Below are 21,084 nucleotides of genomic sequence, written 5' to 3'. Positions count from 1 at the left end.
TTCACCCATCCCATCAGTGTCAGGAAATGTACTTCTGGTGGCTTGTGTTCTTCAGTCTGACCTGGAAAAAAATAAAGTCTACTCGGTTGGATTTATCTTCTTGTATAATTACCCAAGCAGGTAGAGCTCTTGGCCAAATCAAAGAGTCGCATGCCATGTAGGCAGAAAACCTGCTCTCTGCTTTCTAGTTCTCTAAAAACATTTCCCCTATAGTTAACTTTGTTTAAAAACCACACATATTCTTTTTAACTGTTCAGTTGATTACTTCCATCCTGATCAGTGCATTCTTCAGTTAGTTAATTTTATAATACCAATGAATTCTACAAACCTTTGAATTCTCTAAGTAATATATGTAATATAAACCAAGTAAAACATGTATATTTATTTTAAATAGAATTTTTAAATCATTTTCTTAAATTTCTGTATTTTAAATGTGAGAAATAGCTGATGTTCCAATTCTTTAAAACTCCCTTGAGAATTTTCTTTGTTTTTATTTTTCTTGTGGCATATATAGGTGACATTTGCTGAGTTGAGTGGAAAAAAGGCCAAGAAATTAACTTTAAACTGTGATCCAGGTAAACATTAGCAAGTTATTAAGTAAATCCTGCAGTCCATTAATCCATCCATTCAACTAACATTTGTTAAGCTTCTGCTACATGCCAGGCACTAAGCTAATTAATGAACATAGAAAGTAGAAAAGCCGTGGTTCCTACTCTGGATTTTATGGTTTAGTAGGAACAGTCAATAACCACAACCTAACATGCTAAGTGCAATAATGGAGGTACATACAAAGTCCAGTGGAAGCAGAGGAAAGCCAGGGAAGCTTTTATAGAAGAGGCCACAACTGAGCTGACACATGAAGCATAAGAAAGAATTTTCTAAGCAGACAAATGGGAGGAGAACCTTCCAGGAGAAGGGAATACGTTTATGAAGATACAGACATTGGAGCATAGTGTGTTTGTGGAAATACAAATTTTCTTATAATTGCTTTAGCTAAAAGTTCAAGTTAGAGAACTGCAGAAGATGAAGCTTGGCTGGTAGATAAGGGTTGGATCATTAAGATTCTGGTAGGCCATGCCAAGAAATCTACCTTTATCTTGTTATCAAAGGGCAAGTATTGAAGAATATGGGCAGGGCCACAATATGATCAGAATTTGCCTTTTCTAAAAAGGGAAAGGAGAATTAGAGGTAAAGAGACTGGAGGCAATGAGACAATAAAAATGTTAGCATTTATTGAATACTTACTGTGTACCAGTTACTATGCTAAACTCTTTATATTCTCTCATTTAACCCTCCCAACAATTTAATGAAGTTAGAACTATTTTTATCTACCATTTTACATATAGGTAAACCAAGTCTGAGAGTGGTAAATTATCTTGCCCAAGTTTCCACATGGTATATGGCAAAGCCAGGGTTTTAACCCAGGTTTGTCTTATTCAACCAATCCTAACCACGATTCCATGCTGCCTTGTACTACAATTAAAGAGGCTATTACAACATTCAAGACTAGAAATAAGTCTTGAAAAAGTCAGTGACAGTGAGGATAAAGATCTGGGTACAGATCTGACTCAAACTAAGGAGGTTAAATAGATGAGATTTGGTTACTGATTAAATGTGGGAGATGAAAGAGGTGAACACAACTCCCAGATTTCTAGACTGGACAACTAAATGGATAGTGAATAGTGGTACCATTCAGCAGATTGGCACTACAGAAGGATGAACAAGTTTGGAAGAAAAAAAGTTAGCTTCGAATATATTGAGTTTGAGGTGCCTGCAGGCATCCAAGTGGCACATCTAAGTGGAACAGTCAAACAGGCAGTTATAGATACTGGTCTGGGACTCATGGGAAAAGCAATGAAAAGAACACCTTATATCAAAACCTATAGGAAATAACAAAAGCCGTTTCCATAGGTTTTGATATAAAGTGTTCTTTTTTAGGTAGATTATACTTTCTCCTTTTATTTCCCTCTTTGATCTAAGAATTATCTATATTTCTTAATTATCAAAAAATTAACATTTTGGGTCACATTTTTTTTACTATGTTCAGCGAATGTAACCTATAAATTCTTAACACATTGAAGTCTTTGTGGCCAAATATGTGACTGATATTTGAAAGTGTTCCATGGATATGCCAAAAAAATGTATATTCTCTATTTGAAGGATATAAGGCTCATATGAATATTAACTTCTATTTATTGATTATATTATTCAATTATTATGTCTTTACTGATTTTTTTTTGTCTACTAGACTCTTTTTCTTACTGTCTACTAGATGTATCCAGCCATCAAAGAGATGTATTGAAGTTCTACATTATAATTGTATTTTTATCAAATTCCCATTGCATTCCTAATAGGTTTTACACAGTTAGGCTCTTTAGGATATTTAATCCACCATATTGCCAGAAATTATAGAAGAGTTCTTTATCTTTTCAACAGTTGCATTAGTTAGTTACAAATCACCCCCAAGCTTGGCACCTTAAAAAAAGAAACATTATTATCCCACATCCTGTAATTAGGATCCTCTGGTTAGGAATTCAGGAGGAACTTGGCTAGGTGGGTCTGACTCAGGGTCTCTCATGAGGTTACGGTCAAGATGTCATCTAGGGCTGCTGCAGTCATCTAAAGGCTTGATTGGGACTAGAGGATTCACTTCCAATGTGGCTCATTCACATGGGTGTTGGCAGGAGGCCTCAGTTCCTCACCCTGTGGGCCTCTCCATAGGGCTTCTTGAGTATCTTTGTGATATGGCATCTGGCTTCCCCCAGAGTGAGTAGTCCAACAGAAAGGGGCTTAAGTCACAATATATTTTATAAGCTAGTCTTAGAAGTTATACACCATCACTTCCACCATATACTATTCATTAGAATTAAATCACTAAGACCAACCCACACTTGAGGGTTAGGGTTAGGGTTAGGAAGGAAATTAACCTCCACCTCTTGGAGGGAGTATTATCAAAGAATTGTAGACATATTTTAAAACCAAGACAACAGTATTATCTTCACACTTAATTTTTCAAGTTTATATATTATTAACTCCAGCTCCTTCCTTTCCAAAACCATACACATGCAAAAACATACTATACACAAAGAAACTCAAGAAGGTACATAGAATTTAAGTAAAACTTTCTCAGCAGATCGTTGGAATTTATTGGTTATTCACAGTATACTTTACATTTATTGGGAGAAAAATCAGTAGCAATTCACCTTGACTTTGAACTGGCTCCAACTGGTAATACTACTTTCTATTATTTAGAGCATTCTGTTTGTCTAAGACAGTTTAGTTATGCATGTGCATAATTGACATACACCATCTCAGTATTCCTATGGACATATTTTACGTGAAGACTTGCTTTAGTATGATTATCCAGAAATATTTACTAAAATCCACTTATGGAACTTTGCTAGTTGGCATACAAAGCATGTTAGACAGTATTTGAGTGGGAAGAGATTAATGACAGGCAGACTAATGAGCCAACACGTTTTAAAGAATTAATTCAACAAAAAATGTAATTGAATGCTTACTGTATGCAGGCACTGTAAACTAGTAATCACAGTACAGCATAGTAAGTTCTATAATAGAAGAATGTATAAGGTGCTTCTGGAGCATTGACAGAGGATGCTGTCTACTTAGGTAGATTTCAAGGAAGGCTCTCTGAATGAGTCCTAAAGGATGAGAAATTTAAAAGAGGGACACTAGCGTTATAAAGGAAATAGTAAGGGCAAAGGCAAAGGGAAATGCATGTTGTTCAGTATCTCTGAAACATAGAATATATGTAGAATGATGACCAGAGATGAGCCTGGTGAGATAGGCAATGGCCCCAGATCTTAAGGTATATTTTATGCCTCCCTGAGAGGCCTTAGAGAGTTTAAACAGAGCAGTGATAGCAGAGAATAAAGACCTATTAAGATATGTTAATTACCTTTTTACAAGTACTTGTGAAGGATACCAAGAAGTAGTAATTTTCTTTTTCTTTCTGCAGATCCACCTGGAGCTCACCAAATTTTCCCTTCTCGTGATTCATCAGTGAAGTAAGTATCTAAGAAAACAATAAATTGATGTATTATTTTAAATTGACATTTTAATAATTACACAGAAGTGCTGCTTGAGGGCAGATTCTCCCAAGGAGTCCTCCATTCTTGTAGTTCTGCTTGTATGTAGTGAAACGCTCATCTTTTGCAACCTCTCAGGACTAAGCTAAAATTGTCAAGTAGGCAAAGTTAGTCATTCATGCTCTTCCACCTCCTTCCCTCTTTATTCTCACTTTGGTTCTGTGTTCCCCCAATATATAAGGCTTTCTCTCCCCTTTCGGATAGCACTACCTCGTTTCTCCAGGTAGTTTTCTGGGATCTGGATCTAATTCTTTACCCCTCTCCTCATTCAAACATGCATTACTTGTGCCTTTTGGGGTTATTGGTTTCCTAATCATGATAAATTAGTTTACTATATAGTATTAATGACCTATTCTGTTGCCCCATCGTAAGGATATTTGCACTGTAATGCAAAGTAACCAATCTCTAATGATGCAAAATAAAGACCAGTAGAAAAAAATTTTTTTTTTTGGCCTGGGGGCCTTTCAGCCCTCAAACCTTAGTGGCCAACTATTCTGCTGATGTACTGTTCCCCTCAAACTTGAATAATATTTCATGCACATAAAATAACTACCAATGGAACACACAAACCCCACACCATCATCTTTTAAATACTCAACAAAGCAAATGAGGTCCAGGATAGGTTTTATAAATCCAAAACTCTGATGAAAATGGTTGGGTAAAGTGAAGTAGTGTGTGGTGGTAAATGGTACTGACATTCAGACCAAGCTTCCTAGAGAAGGATTTGGAGCTTAGGAGTGATGGAAGTCACTTTGTCTGACTTACTGAGTGCTCATGGGATACAAAGATACTGAAGGAAGGAAATTGAGTACCCCAGTAGTAGGACAGTTTAGAGAAATAAAGGTGAGAGAATAATGACAATGTGCAGTTTTATAAAGTGTTAATTCCTACCTTCCTTTTCCTCTTCCCCACCCCCAACCTTGACTACAGATCTACAGAATTACTTGAGTCTTTTCAATAGCAAATACTCTGGATACCCTTTTACTAAAAATCTTAGCTCAGCTAAGATGAACTCATGCATGACCTGGAGCTTCTCCCCCGTTCCTCTCAAATACCCAGGGTTAAAATACCTTTAGCTATACCTAGGACAATTCCAGGCCAGAGCACAACAAAACATAGCTAACACCATCTGGTCTGGCTCTACCCATTGCACCCATGTCATATTCTCTTACCTTACAGAGAACACAGGTTCAAGGCCTTTGACTTAGTCCTCTTGTTCTCATGCAGCTCCTTGTTTCCCAAGGCTCAACTGTGGAAGCTTCACATCTGTTCCACCATTTACCTCCTCTTTCTTTTCTCCCCTAAACTCCTTAGTTCTCTGTTTTTTCTAATGCTAACACAAAGGACCTATACATAAGCTTAATAAAATAGAATTAGGAACCAAAGAAAGGAGGACAAGAGGAAGCAAATGTGATAAGATAGTGGTGCAGTAAACAGTTGTAATAATTAAGCTTTGCATTTAAATACTGAGTATGTTCTTATAATTGGGATGGAAGAAGAGAGGAGAAACAGAATAAAGAAGGCAGTGAGTCTGTTGACCTGAAGACTGTGCTCATAAGTTTCTATTTCATTCATTGGGTGACAGTCTAATGGTTTTGAGGAGGGATGTGATATTATCAAATCAATAACTCTGCTGAACACTTCTGACAGCAACATGTAGGACAAATTAAAGACAGTTAAATAGATACCAGTTGCAGAAGCTCATTAATGATTTGTGGCCTGCACAACAGCCTTCATTTTGGAGTAGAGAGAAGTATGCATAGATCTAAAATACATTAAATGGGAATTTATTTACCAAACTTTCTTGAGAACCTACTGTGTTCAAAATAGAGTGCTGGGTATTAGGGGGATACCAAGATGAATAAAGCACTGCCCTTGACCTCAGTTGTGCTTCACAAAGCATCAAGAAAAAAGACAGGGAGACATGAGGAATGCCAAAAAGTGAATTGAAGGCAGGGCAGTGGATAAAAAGTCAGGCAAAGGGAGGACCACCCATGGAACTATCCAGTGTTTGGCTTTCAGATTGGAACACTGATGTTAGGCTACAGGGGTGCTGCTTTTAAGTCCCATTCAGCAACTGGAATAAGTAAATGGATTTGGCAATAGAATAGACTATGTGTATGGATGATCAGGAGGTATCAGGCATTACCCCAAAGCTATGGGCCTGAGATACAAGTAGAAGACCACCAATGAGATAAAAACTGGATATTCAGAAGGATTAGGCAAACAGGCTAAATTTTTTTCTTTTTTTTTTATTGAGTTCATAATAGTTTACATCAATGTGAGATTTCAGTTGTACATTATCTCGTGACTGACACCACATAAGTGCTCCCCTTCCCCCCCCTGCTCCCCCACCCCGCTTCTCCTGGTAACCACTGAACTGTTTTCTTTGTCCCAGTACTTGTTTATATTCCACATATGAGTGAAATCATCTGGTGTTTGTCTTTCTCGGACTGGCTTATTTCGCTTAGCATCATTCCCTCCAGGTCCTTCCATGTTATTTCAAATGGGATGACTTTGTCTTTTTTTCTGGCTGAGTAGTATTCCATTGTATATATATACCACATCTTCTTTATCCAGTCATCAGTCAATGGGCACTTGGGTTGCTTCCATGTCTTGGCTATTGTGAATAGTGCTGCAGTGAACATAGGGGTGCATATGTTACTTTGGATTGTTGATTTCAAATTGTTTGGGTAGATACCCAGTAGCGGGATAGCTGGGTCATATGGTTGTTCTATTTTTAGTTTTTTGAGGAATCTCCATACTGTTTTCCATACTGCTTGTACCAGTTTGCATTCTCATCAGCAGTGTATGAGGGTTCCCTTCTCTCCACACCCTCTCCAACATTTGTTATTTTTAGTCTGAGTTATAGCCATTTTAACAGGCCTAAGATGGTATCTTAGTGTAGTTTTGATTTGCATTTCCCTGATGATTAGTGATGTTGAACATCTTTTCATGTGTTTATTGGCCATCTGTATATCATCTTTGGAAAAATGTCCAGACAGGCTAAATTTTTGTCTTGTCATGTTAATCTTCAAGGGGTGGTTGGCCAACCATGTGAGGATATCTTTCAGGTATCTTCTAGATGAAAGTGAAGTTGTGTAGAGGAGAAAGTCAGGAGCAGAAAGGTATATTTATAGTTTTATGACACGGGAAATTAAACTGTGAAAAACCATGCCTTCTCTTTGGGGCTTCTGAACTAATTGTCAATAATATCATTGCCCTCTCTATTTAAGAAATAGAGAGTTGGCAGTACAAATTACCTAAACCTTAGACACTTTAGTAGCATCAGTCTATCAAGGAAAACCACCTAAGACTAGGGAAAAGTGGATGGAATATCATGTCACTCCTGGAATTGTGGTGGAACTTCCCAATATAACAGTGAGTTCATTTGCACATTTCTGCTAGATTGACTTCAACAAGAATCTGACAGTTCATTGCAAATTGCAGATTCTATCCAAAATTACAACTAGTTTCGAGTGGTCTTATATGAGGCCTTTCTCATTTATTTGGTTAGTTTTGTTCTCAGGTCTTTTCTGTTTCCTTTTATCTAAATGCATGCTTTCGGGACAGAAAGCCTGTGAGGACAGGTAGCAACAAATACAAAGAACTCACTGGCTTCCACTTGCTGCCTGTGGTATGAGGTAAAGAGAGCAGAAAAGAGAATCTGGGTGCAATAGATTGCAGAGGATCTACAAGAAGGAAATTGTGCTGGACTTGGCCTAAGAAACTGGATCTTAGAAAAATAAATGAAGCCAAAGGATAGGAACTATGTCACTTACATCGGCATTCACATTCCAGGTTCCATACTGCAGAAGGTTACTAGTCTGAGGATGGGGTATTGCTACCTAACCCTAGCTGAGACCCATAAGGTTTCCCTTTCCTTCTAGAGGTTAGGCTGTAATTTCACAGTCTGGCTATATTTCTCACAATTGAATTGTAGGCCTTGGGGAAAAAAGTAAACTCGATAACATAAGGGCAGGCCAAGTAAAAATGAAGATAGAGTGCATTTTTTCTTTAAGAAGATCAGGAAGAAGAGAGACAAGGGATCCACGTAGTCAGGAAAACATGAAAATAAATCAGAATTACAGTCATAGGCCTTAAATTTTTTTACCTTTTTTATTATTCTATAATTTGCATAATTGCAGTGTTCTATTACTACTATTTAGTAAAATATATTTTTGGTTCCACATAGTAGGTTATGATAAATAATTCTGATTAGAACATAGAATAGAATATTGTGACACCTAGAAAAGGGCTACATCTAATTTGGTATTGCATATGATCAAAAACCATTTTAATCCATCATTATCAATAATCATCCATAGATCTTTTCCTGCTATGAGGTGACAGGAGGAGACTAAGAGTTTTGAGGAGGTGGGTAGAAAGTGATTATCAGAAAGCTCTGCAGAACAAGCAGAAAGGACTAGCTCATCCCCTGTCTCTCCAAGCCCATGCTCTTCCCAACTCACTACAAAACAAACATGGTTAAGGTGGATCAAGAGTAGTAATATCAGATGTTAGTTTATGCAGCAAGTATTATTCTACTGTCTATGTAGCAATTATTCTACTCTTTTGAGTAATAAAGCATGTCCTATACCAAGGGCCAATATCTAAGTAGGAGGCTAAATAGGGAAATTAGACAAAAAATAAAGCTTATTCTTCTTTGTGAATTCCTGGGGAGAAAAAAATCTCCCAAGCACAATGGGGATAATCTGATTCAATGATGAGGAATTTGGGAGAAAGTTACATAAATTATTAATCATAAGGAATAAAATCAATCTCTCTTTACTTTTCAGACAACAAAACTACTATCAAAATCACTGCCAAGAAAAAGTATGTACAATGAAATTCACTGATAAAGCAACATATTAAGGATATTTTCTAATATTTTATTAGAGAAAAATCTGTGTATCAGACAACCAGCGAAATCATCTGTTGACATTAGTCAGTTGCTCTCTTTGCCTTTTTCTCTAACTTGACTTTAACTCTTGGTTAATCTTGAGTTTTGCAGAGGTCCAAAGTTATTGTTAAAATAATTATTGTTAAAAAGGGTCCAGAATTACTGTTATTGGCCCTTTGGGCAGGGGGCTCAGGAAAGCAGATTCGGGGAGCCTTAGGAGGTTTAATCATCATGGTAAAAACATCAAATACCACAAACCCATTCCATAAGGGAAGGCATTAAGAGAAATGCCTCTGCAGACCACTACAGATCTGGCTCAGGGGTGAGGATCCTGCCCCTTGGGCAAGGGAGCCAGGATGCCTAGATCTGTCTCAATTTTCCTGGGAGTAAGAAGAATCTTAGGGTGGCTACTCCATCAAAAGAAGGGACCTGGTCACCTGAGAGCTACAACTTGGATGAGGCACAGATAGGAGGGTAAATTTGATGAGCCTCAAGTTTAGGGCTAGACAGAAGAATCATGAACAAGAGATGGGTTCAGGAGAATAGCACATTCACACACTCTTTCACACATACACCTGCTCACTTTATAGAATGTACAACAAACACAAAGACCTAGATATACTGGCACCAAAAGGATATTTTTCAGTTTAACGGTATAGTAAAAATGAGCTGAAAAGTCATATTCCGTTCGTTACTTTTCACTTCCTTAAAAACTTTAGGAATGGCCCTATTTTATATATCTAGAGTGGAAATGCTTCTTCTAAGCTACCCTAACAGCAACAGTGTAGGTTGGCTGTACATTATCTCTGGTAATAAGAAAATAATATATATTGAAATTCTTAGCTCATATGTATTGGAACAGATTTAGGCCAATTCAGACCAAAAAGGTGAGTAATTTACCTATTAATGTCTAGATGTTATTCTTAGAAGTGTTTGATTTAGGACATGTTTATTTAAAACAAGTGTTTTTCAACCATATGCTGTCATCCAAAACTATGTTTTTCAAACTCAATAGCCCTTTCCTGGTCTGGGCAGTAGGTGGAAAAAAATGCATTAAGAGAACTAGATAGTGATGTTTGCATGACATTGTGAATGTACTTAATGCCGCTGAACTGTACACTTTAAAATGTTAAAAATGGTAAATTTTACATTGTGTGTATTTTCTCACAATAAAAATGCATTAAGAGATTTTGGAATTGGAGTGGAATAAAGTGGCTTTTCCCTGAAGTGGCCCCCAAACCTTCTTTAATGGGTCAGAAGAGAGTATGCTATATACAACAAGGTGTTAACTTTTCTTCGAATGTTTGCCTAAACCTGAACAATCTGAGAGCTAACTTGGGAGATAATTGAGAGCAACAACCACATTATAGAGAATCTGGTGCCCAAATGCCAGGATATCAAACAATGCATAGCTAGAATGCCAAGTATCCGGCCTTTATCACCACTGAGTTGTATCTACAGCCTTGAGAAGTAGAGTTCCTGTGGAAGGTACACACTCTTGGTCTGCTTGTCCTGAGGGTAACAACAACTTTAAAACGAATACTATTTTATTATAAGCAAGAGGATTTTTATGTTCCCAAAGTGTATCTGCAATAAACAGGTACAGAGTTTGGCAGGTACAATTTGCATCTACCCCTGCTCCAGTTTAAGCTGTGACGGTGAGCACAATTAACCACTGAGAAAATGGTCATTCAAGTCTGGTCCCTGGCTTTCTACTTCAGCTCATACTGAAGGAGACCCAAACTTCCCTCCACTGCTCAGCCTTCTGGCTCCTTGAGTCCCAGTTCTAGCTCAACTCTTTTATTCTACCGAAATTAATGTGTTTCTTTACTTCTTGAGCTGTCCTCTGCCTCCCTATCCAACACAGTTTGCACTGGTAATCTCTTTTGGACCCAAAGCCTGTTCATTTTTCCTAAATCATCAGTGCTAATTGTTGCCTATCAATTAAACTTTGACAAGTAGCTGTAGTCATTTGCATATATAAACACAGTCAATTGAAAGAGGAAGGCAGCAACAGGCAGGCCACAGAGCCCACAGGCTGACCCCTCCACTGTGGGGCTTTATTTTTCACCCTCACCTCCTAGCTAAACAGATGCCTAAGTAAAAGGAGGCTATCTCCACCAAGGCACATAAATGTTTTGACTGCAAATCTGTGTCATGAAATACTTTGATAGAGGTAATCTGGTCTGTATTTTAAAGAAATGTTGCTTGGATCATAAACACAGTCTTACTTCTTGCCAGAGCATTTGTTTTCTATAAGCCTAGACACCGTCTTGGCTATTTTTTTTTTTAACCAGGAAGCCATTTATCCTCAACAATAAATGCTGAAAATAAAAGCTCCAAGGGATTTTGAATTAAAAGGAATCTTATTCAAAGAATATCTCACAGCCATAAAGAATAAACCAACTTGAAATTAACCTGATGGTCTAAATAGATCCTTTCCTATGTTCTCTCTATACACCATAGCTGGATTCTAGCTGTGCACTGTTTGATATAAGGAATTAAAGGTTAGTCCCTGTCCCTAAAATAGAGTAAATTCATACGTGATTTCCCTTGTATCCCTGCTCGCCTCCTTTCCAGGTAACTTCTGAAGAATTGAGCAGTATAATTCACAATATAATGACCTGGGTTGTGGCTGCAGTGACCAATGTATTATACCCAGCCATCACAAAATATGAAGAAAGATTGCGAAATAGTACATACCCAATGCCTGACGATTCCACCATCTCTTCAGATAGTCCAAGTTGCTATAGCACATGCAGCAAAAAATTGCTATATGAAACACGTGAGACATTTCAGGCAAAGCCCTGTGCAAAGGCAGCAGACAAGGTAATAGAGCAACCGGCGGCACCTTTAAAACCATCTTCTGCCCATAAAGAAAGAATCGTTGTGGGAAAAACATATCACAGGGAAGAAAAACCTAAAGCCTCTGAACCTAAATATAATGAGACCTCTGAAGCCCCCAAGTGTAAAATCTGTAAATCTGATAGTCACCTTTTCACACCAATTAAAACAGGTGCAAAGAAATCTAAAGATGCTACCACTGAACCAGATGGCTTAGAACGCCCACTGTCTTCTGATGATAAAGCAAAAGCCGTAAATGAGATGCAGGAGTTAAAGAATGTTTTTGTTAACTGTAAAAATCAACTGAAAGAGGAAACTGAGTTGATTTTAGAAAATGTTTATCATGAAATGGTGTCTGAATTAACCCAGACCATCCCCACCCTTTCCTCTGTTACTGCCAAAGCTTTGGTTGACCAAACTGACACTGACAAAGGAGACTTGCTCTCCAACGTTGATATCTCCTCAGCAGCTGCTGAAATTATAGAAAACGTGCTTGAGAAGCTACAGGCTGCAGTTGAGAAAAAATGTACGGAGGTATTTTCACAAGAAAACTTGTCAGTTCACTTTAAATCAGACTTAACAGCCAGTGGAGAACATTTCATTTCTCCAAAAGAAAAAACTTCAAAAGCTTCGTTGGCTTATACTTTGGAGAACATGAATGATATTGCAGAGGATATGGTTCATGTGATTTTAGAAAAGCTGATGGCTCTTGCATCTTCTACACAAAATGAACTTGCTCATCTTGAAATCTCAACTGAACCTGCTTATCAGCAGCACAGGAAAGATCCAACAACTACGTTCCTTCAAAGAGCCAGCAAAAGGAAATTCAGTGCTGAACCCCATGCAGCCAATTTGATTGGCAAAGAAGAGATACAAAATTTAGTGTCAAATATTTTTTCCCAGTCCTCTCTTGTTGGTTATATAGAAGAAGCGATCAGCACTATACTAGGTTATGTACAAACTGGACTTAATAATGAAAGGCTCATTGCAACTGAAGAAACAGTGATCATCCTTCAGCTACTTGATGATATCTTGGCTCAGCTACCTCGGAAACCACAGAAGACAGATGTCCAAAAGAGAAGACACCCCAGACTGAGCAGTCCCTCCAGCACTGAAGAAAAGAACAGACTTGCCAGCACTAGAGTAACTAATGGTCCTAGACATGGGTGCCCACTTCTACCAATTAATGTTCCTGTCATGGTCCTTTATTCTGAAGACAAAAATGAAGAAATAGACAAAATTGTGGAAAATGTACTGATTCCATCTATCAAAGATGAAAAAACAAAATTACAAGAACAGGTTCCTGATCACTGGTTGACAAGGGAAAATGCTGGTTTTGAGTACAAAAGAAATATGAACTTACTTACGAAGGCTGCTTATCAAGGCAACGTAGCATTTCACGATTGGGAATTAAAGAGTGACCTTCCAATGTTTAATACTAAGGACCTTTTTAAGGACAAGCCATGTTTGAATAAAGACATTTTGCTTTTCAGCCAAGATGAAAAGCATCAAATACAAAAATCCTCAGAAAATATAATTACAAGTATTTTAGCCCAGATCCTCAAAGACATATCTTCTGGGCCCTCTAGTCACATAGATTATAAAAACAGGAAAGAAGCTTCACTTCTTACCTCAGGAAAGCCACAAGATCTGTCATATCAACAATGGATGGACCAGATGTTCTCTGTGTCAGAAATCCATACAGTAGCTCAAGAAATTGTAGATGCTGTATTAAAAATACTTCACATAGCTTCTAGTCACATTTTCAGATATTCAGCAGTACATCAAACTTCTCTAGATGATGCTGATGTACCAAAGAAAGAGCCATTAGAAATATGGTTTGAGAGTAAAAAGGAGATGAAATTTTTATCTGCACTTGACATAGACCCTACAAAACATCCCTGGTTAGAACCTAGAGGAAGTGAATCAGCATCCGAACCTGTAGTTCACATTAATGATAAGATCATTGATACAATTTTTAAGAAGCTGAACTCATTTATTTGCCCCAAATTGCAAAATTACTTCAAACCAGAAAGCCATGCTGCCCATTTGAAGCCTGCACCTGGCAAGAAATCTTTGTTTCACTCTCACCTTAGTGCTTACACCACTAAGGTGGTAAAAATTGTTTTGGATGCTATCCAGAAAGAACTGAAATACAACAAGAAGAATCTAAATGTTAGGAAGAGTGGCCTTCCCAAGAACTTTACAGAAACAGGATGTTTTGCTGACACTGAACAGGTATTAGACTCTGTTGTCACAAAGCTAAATAATGACATTATGACAAGTTCATTAGCCACTTGTATTTGTGAGGTATTAAGTGGAAATACAGATAAAAGCAATGTTCTACTCTCTGCAGATAAGCTAAGGTCTAAAATCTCACATGGAACTGCTGACATTGATCAACAAAAACTTTTGCCTTCTCATTGTCCTCATTTGCAAGGGGAAGTCCACAAACGTACCAGGTCACAAGTATTAGATAGAATTCGAGATACCTTATATGACATGTTATGTAAGCTCATAGGAGACCATCTAAATTCTCCCCTGTCTAATGAGCAAAACAGAGAGTGGATCAATGAGAATTTGAGAACAACCACTACATTGCAGTCTAATATTCAGCTCATGTCTCATACAATTCTAGAAGATATCATTACAAAATTATGTAGTGGTGAGATGGATTGCATTTTCACAAATCCAGAATTTAAAGCTGTCTCAGAGTATGTTGATACTGACAGCCTATCATTTACTTTGCTTATTGACGAAATGAGCAGATGCTCTGACATAATCTCCAGCATGGTGTCCAGTGTGATCCAGCCAGGTAGTCAAGAGGTGACTAACAATACAGGAAAAATTACTGCTCCCAAAACAGGGACCACAAAAGAAAAGCATCCAAATAAACTGAAAGTCATGGCTTCAGATATCCTTGAAATGGTTTTTGCTAAATTAGAAGGGTTTGCCCATAGAAATTTAGAAACTTTGGGCACTATAATCAATGGAAATAAAAAGAGCAAAAAGACATACTGGGAAAGTGAAAGTACCAACATTTGTGCTAACACACAAAAAAAACGACTGCAGTCTGCTTTATATGTGCATGCAAAGAAAGTGTCAAGTACTATTTTGAAGGCTGTTCAAACTGAATTAAATGTGAGCTTGCCAGATTTGGAAACATGTATAAGCAAGCCACTACAAGAGAAAAAAATGCTTAAGAATCTAGTCAATTTAATTTTAGATGCAGTGCCAACAGATATGTTTAATGAAACTGAGCCAGAAGACAAAGGCATTGAAAATTACCGATATAGGCCAATCTATGGAAATTTTCTTCCTGGAGGAGCTGACCCGGAGTCATATCTAGAAGACCCTGCAGATACAGAGAAAGAAAGTGCTGGAGAAGAAAGACCACCAGAAGAAGAAACTAAATCAGATTGTTTTAAGCAACAGGAACTAGAAAGAACATTAAAAATGTTTGAAGTAGAACTCAAAGAGGCACAAAAGTCCCCACTTGTGCCCATTATAAGAAATATTTTGAATGAAATTTTTCAGAATGATTTAGTTGCTCAATTAAACGTGCTTCCTCTCCCCCAGTACCATTTATATGACATTCCTCGTGCTGGTGATGAGCCGGTTGCTCAAATACCTGTTCAATCTCTGGATAACATAACGGATTCTTTAGTGTCTGAAGCAGATGTAGCTGTTGTTGCAGATAATGTTGTTAGAAGCATATTTCAAAAACTTTATTCTGCTGTCATGACAGATAGAAATGAAAATGAAAATAGGTATAACACTATCACCTTTCCAGCAAATTTCTCTCTTCCTGAACATGCCAGTGGAGGAGAGTCTTCTGTTTATTCTACCATACTGGACAGAAATCCATGTACACTTCAGTCCACATTCAGTTTTAGTAAACTGACCAAAATAAATGTAGTTGAAGATATTATACAGTTAGTATTAACAAGTTTAGAAACATTTACTACTTCGAAAGTAAAAGCTCTCTTTTGTCCCCATATCAATTTCACAGTTCCAATGGCTTTACCTTTACAGCAGGCTGAGACTGCTTTAAGCCAGCCGTGGTTATCAACCAAAGATTCATATTCTGATGAGCAATTTTCCTATTGCTCAGTGGATTGTAATAAATCAGGAAAGACTACCTCAATATGTCAACTGACTGCCTCTAAATTAAATATGTATGCAACAGAAGTGGCTAGACAAATTTTACAAGGGATCAAACATAAGTTAGATAAAGAACTAAAAAGTTCATTAACTCATCATGTTGTGGTTTCTGAAAGTATTCCAAGTCAGATTGTTAACACAGTGTTAGATATTGTGTCTACTAAAGGCAAATATGAAAAAAACATATTTCACAGAGAGATTGATACAGGTTGGTCAGAAGATATTGTTGAAAAGCTGTTCAATAAAAGTGATTATCGAAAAAAACTTCAATTTCAAATACTAGATACCATTGAGGGTATCTTAAGTGACATCTGTGAGAAAACACTAGATGAGCATAATCTCCCACTTGTTGCATCCACTCTTAAACGTAATGAAATTGGGAGACATTTAGAAGCAAACTCTGAACTGGACCCCGACTGTGCAAATAAGGCTATTCCAACGCTTTTAGTTTCTAAATCGTGTGTTGCTATGATTTCCAATGATATGGTGAATATTGTTCTTCAAAATCTCACTTATGCTGTCATGCTTGGCATAAATGCAAAGGATTCTATTTCTCCAAGATTGCCCTTGACATTTTGTGGTGCACTTCCCAAAGCAGAGTGTCAACAATCTCCTGTTAAGAACTCAATGAATAAAAGGAAAAGGGAGAGATTTCTATTTGCAAGAAAGGGAAGAAACGTACAGCTGAAATCAGCTTATTCTGATGATAATCAGACGACTATGTTTAAGAAACAAGACGCCAAGCAATCTGCTCCTGACCCATGTGAGGAAGATGCTCACTTCATTACTAAAACTATTTTGAATAGATTGAAATCTTTTGCCACAGAAAGAATAGATTTGCTACTTACTCTTGATACTCAGACTAGAGGAAAACCATATATTGGTCCAAAATTTCCAAATTGTAAACAAGATGACAGCATATTTCTTGAATCAAACCAAATGCCATCAGATGTGACTATCCTGAAAACATCGACAGCTAAAACCATTCTCAGTCAAGAGGTCACAGATGACACATTAGCTAATTACAAGGGAAAACATGGACCTGCAATTCATATATCAGAAGCTATCCTTAAGGAATATGCTGACATAATCGCCAGTACCATTTTGATGCTTATAAAAAATGATGTAGACCTAGAAATCCAAAAGATGAATTCATATCCAAACAATGCTTCATCCCAAGCAAACATCATTGTGAGTGAAACTGTCAACAACATCTTAAAGAGTTTACAAGATAAAATATCTTTAAAGGCGAGTAGTTCTTACTCAAAGCAGAACTCCAGCCTTTTTACACAACCAGCTGTACAAAATGAAATATTGCCAGGTCAAAGAAAGGTGGAAGACAACACTGAGCTGTCTCTCTTTTCAGAATACCCAGATCAAAACCAAATTATATCAGAAGCAGAATATCTGAGAATGGTTTTGGAAGAAATATTTAGAAATGTAGAATCTGGACAGAAAAAAACAACTGCTTTGTTAAGTGCAGTTAAGGAAATTTTGAAGAAGATGTATCGAAGGGTAATGGAAGACGTAGACAACAGGCCTCCGTTTAACGAACTCCCCTACTTTACATCTGATTCTAAAATTAAAGTAGCAGCAGCAACACGAAAAACAGCCTTGCAGTCACATATAAGCAGTGCTGCAAATGACACAGTTGAAAGTGTTTTCAGAAAAATGTTCTCTATAGTTACGACATGCTTATGTGAAAACAATGAGACCAGGGGAGAATTGGACGCATCTGGCAGTGATGAATTACAAATGAATCCATCGTGCTTTAGGGGGCTGAAACAAGCGGAAACAAGAAGTATTCTCCCTGATCATGTGATACCTCAAGTTTATCCTTACACAGGCATTAGAAGTGTCACTTCATCGGAAAACATCTTATTGCAATTTTCCCCATTGCAAGTGGGTGAAGAATTGGTCCAAATGGTTCTCAAAAAGATCACAAATTTTGCTTTACTGAGTCTAGAAGAGAGTTTGTCCCCTAAAGTTCAGTCTGATGAAATTCGATCTCTGAGGCCAAGCAGTTATAAAGTTAGTCCCAAGGGCAGCCCTATGGCAAGTTTTAGAACAAATTTTATAAGAAAATCAAAAGTTACTTCTTTGCCTAAATTTAAAACAAAACCACAGCAAGGACCTAGTGGTGCTAAAGCCAAAAGCAAGACCAAGTTAGGTCCTGAAGAGAAAACTCTAAGAGGCAGCTGGTCCAAGACTGCCATTGGGCTGCCACACCAGCTATCAACAGCAGATGCCAAAAACCCCTTGGTGAGAACAAAACTTCCCACTGCAGAACTAAAAATGTATGCCAAGGATATAGTAAGCAATATTCTGGAAACAATCGTGAATGAATTTCAAAATGTGAGGCACAATGGAGCATTGGTAAATGTAAATGCTTTACCTTCTGATCAAATTGTGACAGCAAGTGAAATAGTTAACGCAGTTTTGCAAGGATTATATGCTACAAAGAACAACAATTTGGCCAACCCAATAAAAGGCTCATACTCAGATCTCAAATTTTCACAGAGCAATTTTAGTACAATCTCTCTTGCAAATCCAGAAACCCATTTCTCTTTGGAGAATGTTTCTCCACAGATAAAGAAAATCTTTCCTAAAGAGGATATTTTTAAACAAATGTTTGATAAATGGCAAACAGAATCACGTGACATGGAAAATGAAAAATATAAGCTACTAATGATAGCTGAGACTGTCTTGAATGAAATTTCAATGAAAGCAAAAGAATTAGAACAATCTGTTTCATTTTTAAGTTTGTCACCTCTTGGGGCTTGTGAAAGCAGGTACCATAACTTTAAAAGAGCTGCATCTAGAGCTGAGTGTTCCCAAGCTCAGATTAATATATTTGGCCAGGAAATTGTTGAAAAGCTATTTGGAAAACTAGAGTTGTGCTTCTTGGCTCAGATGTTCATAACAGATAGTAAAGAAACGTTAGAAAACAAGAAAGAAACTACTGCTAGAAGTAAATGTGGTTCCCTAAGAACAAAGAGCCCCAACAATGTATCCACCTATAACACAAAGTTGAAAGACCAAAAATTAGGGGGCACTAGCCACCAAATCGCTCAAGATATCATGGAAGGGGTTCTGAACATCTTTGAGTCATTTGCAGACCTACAGTTTAAACATGTCTTTACATATGCTTTTACTGAAATTGTGAAAATACCTATTGAAAACTTTTTTGGTGTCCAACAGAAACCATTAATGAAAACGATTTTGCCCAAGTTACAACCCTTAAATAAGTTTCCTGATGAATCTAAATCAAGTAGTATGATTTCCCAGGAAAACACACAGAATACCCTTCAACAGCTTCACTCATTTCATTCAGAATTGCTTACATATACTGCTAGTACTGTCAATAACATGCTTGGTATAATTAAGAACAAGCTAGACAAAGAAAAATGCCAAGTGGAACCATCTTTGATTAGTGTTTTTGAAGAAAACATTGTAGCAAGTCAGATCATCAGCACACTGATGGACCAATGTATTCACGTCTACGAGTTGATGATCAAAAGCTATCTAAAGGAGAATCTGTGCCAAGGAGCCGAAAACACCTACAATGCTAACTGGCCTGAATTTGCAACTGGGATGGGAATGTCCACTTCAAAGTCAAAGGGAGTTAGCTGCAGGGATGATCCTCCACAAATCCCTGGCTTTCTGTTTTATTCAGAGGAAGATATGAAAATAAAGGACAAGTCTTCCTCAAAGATACCTTTGTATGTCAGATACTCTGCAGGAGCTAGAACTAAAACTACAGAGCCAATGGAAGGGCTTAAATCAGAACTTAAACCATCATATTCTAGAAGCGAAACCCAATGCCTCAGCCACTTTGATCAAGCCCTGGAAGGAAACAGCTCTCTCCCAAAAGGCAGTGTCTTACAAAAACCATCTCAGAAATCCAGTGACTCTGTACAAGCAGCACTAGAGCACCCCATGTCCTTCAGAGAAATGGAAGAAGGTGAAAATCAAAGAGTGCTTCACTATGAGCCCCCCAAATCAATTGTTAAGCCAAACCAAATACAGACAACCGTTTCTCCATTCAAAATATGTTTAGCTGCAGAAAACATCGTCAATACCATGCTGCTGAGTTACGGCCTTCCAAGTCAAACCCCACACACTAATGAAAGTACAGAAACAATGAGGCCATTTTTTGTATCAAAGGCAAGGCCTTCATCTGTAATGTCTGAAGAACAAAAAGATGAGGAAAGCTTACTTAAAATGTCGGGGAAAGGAATCAGCTATAAAACCGGAGAAAAAAACAAAAGCCTTGGAGCAAGTGGAGCAGATTTCACCTTACTGGAAAAGAGGAAAAGTAGGTACCCAAAGTTAGAGAAAATAGTAACTCGTGAAGAGGTTGAAGTCATTGCTTTTGCAGATCAGGAACTGGGACCACATGAAATCTATCTAGTAGCAAGATATGTTACTACATCTGTAGTCACACATTTCAAGAACTTCGAAACAAGAGGTGAGTGAGGGATGACTTATAAAGAGTTGGCATCATTTTAGAGGAAAAAAGTCAATGATAATTTTAAGAATTTTGTTTTTAACCCTCACATCCAAGAAGCTGCATTCACTGCTTCTCCGAACATAGCCTTGGATTTGGGGTGGCTGTTTATCTACTTGTGTAGTTTGTCAACTGGTCAATATGCTAAAATGAAAAAAAATGTTACATATTTACATAATTTTTATTTGAAGGAGCATTGTTCAGTTTGCCCTATGTGCAGATGAGATTAAATGGGCACAATTTAAAGTTGGATATTTTGGTTGGGCATGAGATATGACTATGAAATGATGAAACTGGTTGTCTGGTTTGGGACATACAACTGCTCTAAAGGCAGTTCCCAAACAGAAGTTCCAAGAGGGTTTTTTTAAGTTCTTTTAAAAAAACTTCTTACATTATAGTTAAACCTCATGCATAGTTAATTGACTGTAATGAGCCAATTTCTTTTTGAGGTATGCAGTTAAAGTCTTTGTGCATATTGATGATAGAGTTTATAAGAAGGGTGGTCTTACACTTCATGTTCTGTTGTTCATGTTCCACCGTTCTGATTTAAATTC

At 37.4% G+C, this 21,084-nt stretch overlaps 1 protein-coding gene across 1 annotated transcript in view; it reads left to right on the top strand.

Annotated features, from left to right (window-relative positions):
• The window catches only part of LOC106838738 (fibrous sheath-interacting protein 2-like), an 85,314-nt gene that overhangs the window by 32,389 nt on the left and 31,841 nt on the right, over positions 1–21,084 (top strand). Inside the window, exons 13-16 of the mRNA XM_070501786.1 lie at positions 515–575; positions 3,980–4,028; positions 8,909–8,945; positions 11,593–20,491. Of these exons, the coding sequence (XP_070357887.1) occupies positions 515–575; positions 3,980–4,028; positions 8,909–8,945; positions 11,593–20,491 (9,046 nt within the window). The remainder of the gene's footprint in view (positions 1–514; positions 576–3,979; positions 4,029–8,908; positions 8,946–11,592; positions 20,492–21,084) is intronic.

The sequence above is a fragment of the Equus asinus genome, chromosome X, assembly GCF_041296235.1.
Source record: "Equus asinus isolate D_3611 breed Donkey chromosome X, EquAss-T2T_v2, whole genome shotgun sequence".
NCBI classification, from domain to species: domain Eukaryota; kingdom Metazoa; phylum Chordata; class Mammalia; order Perissodactyla; family Equidae; genus Equus; species Equus asinus.
Note: the sequence above shows the minus strand (reverse complement) of the source record. Positions and strands in the feature narration are given on the sequence as shown.